This window comes from Elaeis guineensis, chromosome 1 (assembly GCF_000442705.2).
Source record: "Elaeis guineensis isolate ETL-2024a chromosome 1, EG11, whole genome shotgun sequence".
Taxonomy (NCBI): Eukaryota; Viridiplantae; Streptophyta; class Magnoliopsida; order Arecales; family Arecaceae; genus Elaeis; species Elaeis guineensis.
Window position 1 is genome coordinate 151,855,640 of NC_025993.2, and position 9,972 is coordinate 151,865,611.

The 9,972-nt window shown below is 45.7% G+C and overlaps 1 protein-coding gene across 1 annotated transcript; it reads right to left on the reverse strand.

Annotated features, from left to right (window-relative positions):
• Positions 1-2,100: 2,100 nt before the first annotated feature.
• LOC105033446 (small ribosomal subunit protein uS9) lies at positions 2,101-2,867 on the reverse strand. Its single transcript, XM_010908267.4, has one exon. It carries the CDS (start codon positions 2,768-2,770, stop codon positions 2,342-2,344), a length of 429 nt encoding a protein of 142 aa, XP_010906569.3. The 5' UTR covers positions 2,771-2,867; the 3' UTR covers positions 2,101-2,341.
• Between the last annotated feature and the right edge of the window lie 7,105 nt (positions 2,868-9,972).

Sequence of the window (9,972 nt, forward strand, 5' to 3'; positions counted from 1 at the left end):
ATATCTATATCTATACAAGTCAAAGAAAAATTGATACGTATATAGATTGACAACTATCCGATCCATATCTAAATATCTAATATTGTTTATGGCCTGATTTTGATTTTATATAGTACTCATTAACTCTTAAGGAAAATATATAACCTTAATAATTTGATTTACCATCTACCAAGTAATATCTTTAATTCTATGGTCATAAAGTTTAATTATTCAACTTATATCCGTATTTATATCCATACTTCCTATATCTGATTTGTATCTGTATTCATTTAAAACAAATATAAATATCAATTTTTGTATCCAATTAATATCGGTATCCATATTTATATTTGTGAGACAAAACGAATATGAATATGGATATACTGATATTTGATCCGGATCAGATCCGATTTCAGCCCTACATGGCAGTGCTCAAAGAAGCAAGAATTTCATTCTCATGCAAGCATGGACAGTTCCAAGAAAAACATAACAATTTAGGGCATCATAACTGAGCACATGAGATGGGCTGGCCTTTTAAAATATATATATATATATATATATATATATATATATATATATATATAAGTAAAGAACATAATGTATAAGCTTTATTCATAGTGCCTAGAATCAGCATAACTTTTGACATTCTATGTTTTTCAACTATTTTTGTAATTAGGCTGCCTCCTTTGTTAAGGCAATCAAATTCTTACTCATAACTTACTTTTAGGTAGTTTCAGACATAACCAACCTCCCCCTGGTCCTACAAAGGGTTGTCTACTCTTATAGTTGCACAAAGCCAAAACATTTCAGTTAGTTACCCTGACCATAATATCTTCAAATGCAAGTTATATGCTTCACACAATATATTCACCTCATCACTAACCATATGCCTCAAAATGCCATTAAAATGCCATTACTGTTCCAAACTCAACATTCTCATCATTGTAATATTCATATCTCATACGTTTGAGCCCTCATCTTAAAAAAAGTAATGCAACCCTCACTTTCTTCCCACGAAATTCTTCCTTCAGTCCCAATAACATGGCATGATCACATGAATCCTCCAGAGCTGGGCAGCCCAGACTTCATTCAACGTTCACTGATCAATTAGATGCAATAAAAAGTTTACCTATGCATTTGTGGTGTAACATGACTAAGATGTAAAAATCCTTAAAATACACCATGGTATTTGAAAAAAAGGGTACTTTTTGTGGCATATTGGAATAAGATGTGACACAAAAAGCTTCTACTGGTAATTTCAATATAGACTTCAATTTTAATCCCATCCCATCAAATACAGACTTCAATTTTGATCCCAGCATGAGCAAACTCATCATATCATCACTTATAACACTAGAATCACTCTTCCATGCCTAATTTATTTTTCTTCCATGCACTCCACATTCTCCTTAAAGACTTGTGTTTCTAGAACTTCATGAAGTTACTATTTCTACTCTTCACATACTCCATGTTAGCATAAACTCTGAGTGAATTCATTCTCTTTCAGCATCTCTTTAAGCAAATAGATATCCAAAAAAATAAACTTGTAATCTAAGCAAAAAAGCCTACATATAGAAAACTATGATTTGAGCATCATACTCTGTTCTCATGTAGAATCATTTCAGAAAAGCAAAAGCCTGACTATTGTCTTCCCCATGGAGAATCAAATGTTTAAACATTAAATTACAATCTATCCAGATTCCAGTTTTTTTTTTTTTTTTTTAAGATGGAGAATTGAGAAATGTTGATAAACAAATGGTAAGTTAAAGTAATTCAAGCTTATTTCCACAAAATGAAGAAAATGTCTATATTTCCATCCTAATCTATAACAGCCAAGGCAATTTTTATAATAATGCCTCAAGAAGGCAAGCATTTTCTACAATGCATATAGATCCATAAATTTAGTTATCTTCAGCATGAATGATAATAGAAACCCAAAAACAAATAAATAAATAAACAATAAGCACTATAACCATTCATCCAGCAATCAATAATCACATATGGCAACAAGAAATCACCAACTGACCTGAATCCCTAAAAAACCAATCCTTTCCCTGTATGTCATCATCATCCAAATCATTCAAATTCCTAATATCCAAATCTTCCAAATCGCACGTCACAGAAAGAAAACATAAAAATAAATATAGAATCAAAAGTCGCATCACATAGGATAATGTAATCCCGTCTAAGCAAGCAGTCTTGATAGTTAAAGTCAAAACCCTAAGAATCCATAAAAACACCAAAATAAACCGTCATGATCCATCTCAAACAAAAACAAGATATTAACTTTAATATCAAATTCCAAACTCTAGAACTGTTCCAAGAAACGAAGGATAAGCCTGATAAGACCAGCAGTGCCGACCTAACGGTAGGACTTCTGGAAGCGAGCGCGGGCGCCACGGCCACCAAACTTCTTGGGCTCGCAACGGCGGGGGTCGGCAACGAGGAGGGTGCGGTCGTACCTGACGAGGATGTCCTTGATCTCCTTCTTGGACTGCTCGTCGACGTACTTCTGGTAGAAGGCAACGAGGGCCTTGGCGATGCTCTGGCGGATAGCATAGATCTGGGAGGTCTTCCCGCCACCGCGGACGCGGATGCGCATGTCGACGCCGGCGAAGCGATGGCGGCCGAGAAGGAGGATGGGCTCGAAGGCCTTGTATCGGAGGATCTCCGGCTTCACCAGCTCGATCGGGCTCCCGTTCACCTTGATCAGGCCGCGCCCCCGCTTGCAGTACGTTACCGCCACCGCCGTCTTCTTGCGGCCAAAGCACTGCACCGATTCTGTCGCCATGGCTCGGGGTTCGCCGGAGCTCGTAGAAAAGAGGGCAGAGCGAGAAAAATCCCTAACCCAAGGAGCCTCAGTACACAGGAGAACGGCGGAGGGGAAGAATTAAGAAGGCGTTATATATACGGATGCTAGGTTTTACGAGCTAGTCAAGATTGCCCAAGATTTATGCTTTTATTTACGAAATTATCTTACGAGGAAGCTAAATTTCTTTTTTTTTTTTATAAGAAAAAATAAAATTTCTTAAGTTTGAAATTTGGCACCAGAGCCGCATCAAATTCAGGCGGCTTTTGGTCACCTAAATAGGCTCACTGGATGAATCACCCATGATTCTGATCTCGGATAATCTAATCCTCGGCGCTCAAATATCACAAGATTTAAGATGCTATTTTCAGTGATTAAAGATTTTTGTTACCTATAAATAATTTATTTGATATGATATAAAAATTTAAAATTATTAATCACATAATATCAAAATTATTACTGAATTGAGGATGGCCCAGACGGGCACCACTTATATACGGCAAACTCTTGGAGTAAATCAACTGAATATTGAGATAGACTCAACTGTGATGCTAGGATGGATCCATAGCCGATCGGACGCGACTCATTGCCATCCATTTTTACTTAGTATCCAAAGGATGGATCTGTAGCATGGGACATGCCTCATTGGTGATCAAACATATCTGCTCAAAAAAAAATGGTATGGCTAAGACTGCAAATGGATCGGATTGATCCATGATCCATCCCGATCCGATTCGATTAGATTCAATCCAAATCTATTTAAAAGATCCATAGAGCCAGATCGGGTTCAAAAATTAGATCCGTTTTCTTTTTCGGATTGGATCTGAATTTTCTAAATTTGGACCTGATCTGATCCGATCTGTAGAGATTTTTGGGTTAATTTGAATTTTAAGATACATGACCCGATCCGATCCAATCCGGATCCAAATATAGGACCCGAACCCAATTAGAGTGACTCACCCAAATAAGATTTGGACTTGAGTCAAAATTTTTCAAATCCTTCGATCTTTCGGGAGCATATGCTCGATCTATACCACGAGATCAGAGCACAAGGTTTGAAGACCTTCTTCATTTCTTCCGGACAGGAGCATCTGAGGGATGCCACTATCGACAACCTTGTCAAGGTTGGGTACCTTGGTTGGACCGATTTAATCTTAAGGTTTATCGTTCCTATCTTCTACGATCTCTATATTTTGATGCCGTATGTTCTGATTTTTTTTTTATTTGATTTTGAATCATAATTTTTTTTAGCGCTAAAGTACTAGAAGGCAACAATAATAATAATAGAAAGTTCTAATTTTCGAGTGATCCAGTAAGTTTAGTGCTAAAGAACTGAAATCAGGAAAAATATTAATCACAAGAAGTTAGAATGATAATACATTCATGTCATATTGGAAAAGGCTCCCATCAAGTTCATCCAATTGTAGATCATGGATACTTTCATGATCAATAATAATCAGGGGGCAACAATATATTGCCTCCTATTCCCATCAAAAAAAAATTTCATATGATTTCTGGATATTAAATATAAATATTTAAGCTCCTCCAGTCTGCAACTAATGACTGTCATTTATATGATTCAGATGCGCAGAAGACTGCTACAATGCGGTCGCAAATTATAAGACCGAGAAAAGGAGAAAGTTGATAGAGCAAGGCTACCGTTTGTGGGGGATTATGGGAGATCAATGGTGCAGTCTTGTAGGCCACCCCAGTGCTAACAGAACATTCAAACTCTCAAATCTCATGTACTACGATGCTTGAAATTTCTTCCTTCCTTCCTTGCTTTTTTTTTTTTTGGTGGATTCTCTCTTCCTTTTCCATCAATATATAATCCGCCCCTTCAGCAATGTTGATGCAAAAATTCACCGGCGTCGGAGAAGCTGGAGTCGAGGGAGCCGCGGTTACCGCCGGAACCTGCAAAGGAAGTCTAAATCGGAGTTGGGGGTGCTCCGACAAGATCCTCCAACGCTCAAGTCAGTTTTCTGCCTCAACAAGAATAGAGTGCTCGAACGAAAATTTTAGCAGAGTTTTGAGATAGAAATTAGAGCTTAGAGAATAACGTATCTGGGGTCCCCTTTTTATAGGCGGAGGGTGCAACAGACTGATAGCAATGTTTGTAACCGTCTGGCAGTGGGCTGTTCGGGGCCAGGAGGAGTTTGTTATGAAGAGTAGTGGAGTGGAATCATGGCCATCACCGTGACCTGCCACGTGAAGCCTGTTGTGGGGAGTGGAGCGGCGTCCGTTGTTGCGACTTGCCAGAGAGTGGAGAAGCCGCACGATATCCGTCGCAGGAAGTGGAGCAGAGTCGTGGCCATTACTGTGGCCTACCAGGGAGTGGTGGAGCCGCACGGTATCCATCGCAGGAAGTGGAGCAGAGTCGTGGCTGTTACTGTGGCCTGCCAAGGGGTCCAGGCCTGTCGGCCGAAGCTCGGTTGAGGTGCCTGACGGAGAGAGGTAGCTATCCATCTGAGAGGAGCTCGGATGTTGCTGGCGAACCTTCTACCGTTGGATGCCTTGGGCGTTAAGGCTGCAGGCGAGGGCCACTTGCCGTAGGAGCTCGGTCAGAGGCTTTCCACAGACGAAGTCCGGTTTCGCATAGAATTCGATAAAGGGTCGACCAGCGGTGGATGTCGGATGGCACTGGAGAGGTTCATCCGCTGGAGGGGTCCAGCTGCTGGATTTCGTGTGCCCGAAATCTGTCCGCTACAAAAGTTCGGTCGGAGTCCGATCTCCATAGAAGTTCGGATGGGGATCATTTGTCGAGGAATCTCGGCCGAAGCCTGTCTGCAATAGAAATCCGGAAGGAATTCGTCCACAATGGAAGCTCGGGTGAAGGCTTACAGTGGGAATCCAGGGCGGACCGCTCGTGGTAGAAATTTGAAGTAGATCGTTTGTAGCAGAAGCTCGGAGTGGGTCGCTTGCAGTAGAAGCTCGGAGTCCGGCCCTTGTAAGAGTTCGGGTGAGGTCTACCTGCAACAGGAGTTCAGGGTGGAAGTCCGGCTCTCGTAGGAGCTCGGACGAAGTCTACCTGTTCGGGAAAGAAGTCCGGCTCCCGTAGGAGTCCGGACAAAGTCTACCTGCAGTTGAAGTTCAGGGAAGAGGTCTGGCTCCCGTAGGAGTCCGGACGAAGGCTACCTGCAGTTGGAGTTCGGGGAAGAGGTCCGGCTCCCGTAGGAGCCCGGACAAAGGCTACCTGCAGTTGGAGTTCGGAGAAGAGGTCCGGCTCCCGTAGGAGCCTGGACGAAGTCTAAAAGGGGGTCAACCACTGTAGAAACTTGGATGGAGTCCGTCCGTCGTGGAGAATCCAGTTGACACTGGTAGGGATTTATCCATCGGCAGAACTTGGGAATGTTGCGGAGGCTCGGCCACCGGAGAGGTTCGAAAAGATGTCATCGAAGGTCGGACGTCGGTAGAATCCCTGGAGGGTCACTCCTGACCCGAACTTCGGTTGGGGGGTATTTTATACCCAACACTAGTCCCCTACTTTCGAGTTCGAGTTTCGAATGAAGTACAGAGAAATTTTCACAGTCGAAGTTGCTCCCTTGAAGCCTGCGCACGACCGCCCTCGGAAATCCTGGCATTTAATGCGCGCGTGCTGGAGTCTTTTCAAATCGGGGCGATCCGAAGAGACCTTTCGGAATTCTCGCTGGAGCGTTGTCCTAGGTACGATGCAGTAATGACTTTGTCAGTCATCCACCGCTTTTAGCCGCCTGCTGTGGCGAGTGGGACACGTGGCAAGCATGGGTCGGCCTAGGGAGATCCACGATCATTATAGCGTCGGATCCCAGGATCTATTTAAACCCGTCTTTCCGCCTCCAGGAGTCTCATTCCGCCTGAGAGTCCTATTGGCGGTCGCCTTCTCTCCGAGAGCTCTGACCTTCCTTGGCGTCCGCTTTGGCCCTAGGTGTTCTTCGAGTCATCCCTATCCTTGCGCCTCTGCATCCTTCGGAGCGACTTAGGTTAGTCCGAAACTTTCGTTCCTTCTCTTGCCATCTAGGTGCCCCTTCTCCCCAATTTTCTTTTTGTCACATTCCTCTTGTTAGGTCCTCTATGAGCCTTTCGGCTTTTATTTCGTCTGATTTCTTCGGGATTTTTATGGTCCTTGCTTGAAATGTCTTCTGGCACCTCCGCCTCTAGCGGTTCCAGGAGTTCGTCCGCCTCAGTCCTCCAGAACCCTCATACTGTAGACGAACCCACATCTAGGACTGGGGCTCGTTCGATTTTTGCGTCGGGCGCCATTCCCTGCTCTCTGACTCCGGATAAACTTTTACTTATAAAGGTTCAGTATGGAGTTCCTCCGGAGTACGATCTAGAGCTTCCTAGTTTCGTCGATCGGACTAGCACCCCCCCACCTGGCCATTTCTGCCTGTACCAGGAGGCCTTCCGTGCTGGGCTCCGACTTCCGCTTCCGCCTTCGTCGTTGCTCTTTTCCATTTTTTAGACATTTCTTTAGCTTTAGTTGCGTCGAATTCCTTTAGATTTCTGATAGGGTTCCTCTCCCTTTGCCACGTAGTCGAAATTCAGCCATCTCTTTCTTTGTTTAGGTATTTTTACATCTTCAAGTGCCACCCCTCGGCAAAGGACTGGTAGTACTTCTCCCCCCAGTTCGGCAAGAAGGGGTTGCTGAAAGGTGCTCCCTCTTCAATCCATAACTGGAAGGAAAAGTACCTCTACGTCCAAAGTCCGACCTTGAAGCTGGGATTGCCCCCTTGGGGCTCCCTGAGGGACTCTGTCCGCCGGGCTCCCAGCCTGGGGGAAGATGACCTTCAGACCACGCGGAAGCTTCTTAGCTATCCAACTCCTTCCCTTCCCAATCTTCTGAAGGAGCAGTTTTTGTTCAACATCGGCTTGAGCCCCCTGGATCCTGCGAGTATTCCATCTTTTCTTTCTTCTTCTTTCCTCCTTCTCTTCTTTCCTTTCTCTTTTTCTCTTTTTCTTCTTTTTTTTTTTGCACGTCACCTCTTCCTTTTTCATCCCATTGCTAATTCTTTTTTTTTTCAGCAATGGATGCCGAAGCGGCACGGATGCTTGCCAGGGGTCTCAATGTTCACAAAAGGAAAGGCGCTGCGGCCTCCGGATCGGCAAAGAAGGCCAGAACGGAGGAAACGAGCTCGGCCACGCCCACCCAGGCGGCTCTCGCGGTCGACGTTCCTTCAGATGCCGAACCTCCGGCTCCCCGGGCCTCTTCAAGGAGTTCTCCCACTGAGGTTTCCGCTTCGGGGGCCCGCTTCAAGGAGGTGCCAGGGGTTGAGAGGGGGAGGAGAAGGAACACGGTAGCCCGTAGGGTGAGTAGCCGCCGAGCCGCCATCGAAGAGTCCCACGGTTCTGAAGAAGAGCCGGGAGAGAATCCCTTTAATGATAGGGACCTGATAAAGTGACTGGTCGACGGCTGCATCTTGCCTGAAGTCGTCCAGAGGATCGTTCGCGCCGACCCCGAGCAGCGGGTTTGGGACTCTCTAGGGTCTTTTCTCGAGGTAAACAGATTCACTTTCCTCCTTTCCCTTACACCTTCATTTAATTAGCTTCTCAACTTTCGTTCTGACCTCCTGGTCACCCTTGCAGATCGGGCACCAGCTCCTTGCCAACATCAAGGCGACGAACCGGGCGAGGAGGGACACCATCCAGGCGAAGGAGGGTCGCCGAGCCGAAGCCGCCGCCTCAAAGAAAAGGCTGCCGAGGTAGCCAACCTCCAAGAGGTCCTTGAGAAAGAAAAGCAGGCCTCGGAGGAGATGGTGAGGAAGGTGGAGGTCGAGATCACAAATTTGACGGAGCAGATTTCGGTTCTGATCTCGGAGGCCTGGGTCCTAGCGGTGGAGGAGTTCAAGGCCTCTGCGGAGATGAGGGACCTGAACGTCAAGTTCGGCCAAGAAGCATTCATCAAAGGGTTCGAGCTCTGTCAAGAGAAGGTGGTCAAAAAATTTCTCGAGCTCGACCTCAGCTTCTTGGATGAGGCATCTGAAGACGAAGCCAGGCCCTCTTCCACTACCGCTGCCACCGCAAATCCCCTTCCAAGAACACCGAGCTCCCCAACTCCTATTTCAGAGGTCTGAGACCTCTGACTTTGTATTTTTCTTTTATTATAATTTTTCTTTTCCCTTTTGTTGTTAAGAAACACTCAATCAATAAAATTGGGTTTCTCCTTATGGAGGGCTTCTCCATTCTTTTTCTTTTCTTTCTGCAATGAGACGCGCCTTGACGCTTTTGTCTCCCGATGGCAGTGTCCTGACGAAGCGCTTCCCTTGCCACAGGGAGTTCCACTGAAGTCCACGATCAAACATCTGAGGAAGAAAGTTCGTCATTTAACAAAAAGGTCGAAGGAGATGGAGAACGAACTTCGCGGGTTGAGAGAGAGCCACTCTGAGGCCACTGCGGAGGCCACCTACTTCCGAAACCTCCACGTGAAGGGATCATGGAGTACAGTCGGAGGAAGGCGAACTTTGAGAAAGAGCTAGAGGAACACAAGAAGCGCGTCAGCGATCGGTCTTGGGCTCAAGCTTCCAAAATCAGCTCTCTCAGAGCGGAGCTATCGGCTGCGCAGGAGAAGATCAGCCAGTTGGAAGGGAGCTCGTCCTGGCTTTCGACTCGGGCCGACTGCGACCAAGAATGGTCGAAGAAGTTCTCCGACCTTCAGCAACAGCTTCAGGATGCCGAGGTGAACTATAATGCGTACCGGGCCGGCTGGTGCAAGCAAGTGGACGACTACAGGGGGAAGCTCAGGATGGCGACCGACGAGGTTGCCCGCCTTCAAAGGCAGCTAGCTGAAGGAGCTCAGTTTGCTCCTGTTCGGGATCCCGACGAACTCCAATTCCTAAGAGGAACCGTAGAAGAGCTATCTATCGCCCTTAGGGAGGGGAAGGCCGAACTGCAGCAATTGAAGATCCAGCTGGTATACGAGCAGCAGGCAGTCAAGGATGCGGAGGCAGAATTCGAGGTCCTGAGAAAGAGACGTCGAGAGGCAGAGAATGAAAGCCAGCAGCTTCATCGGAGGTACGTGGAGATGCTAATGAGGGAGAAAGAATTGGAAGAAGAAGTTGAGAGCTTAAGGAACTCCCTGATGAGGGTCGAAGCCGAAAGTTCGAAGTCGGATGAAGTCGGGCCCCCTTAGGGCTCCTTTTGCCTTTCGTCCTTCTATGTGTCTTCTTTTGTCGTTTGTTTGTTTGTTGTTATTTTTTTTTCGATGCCGA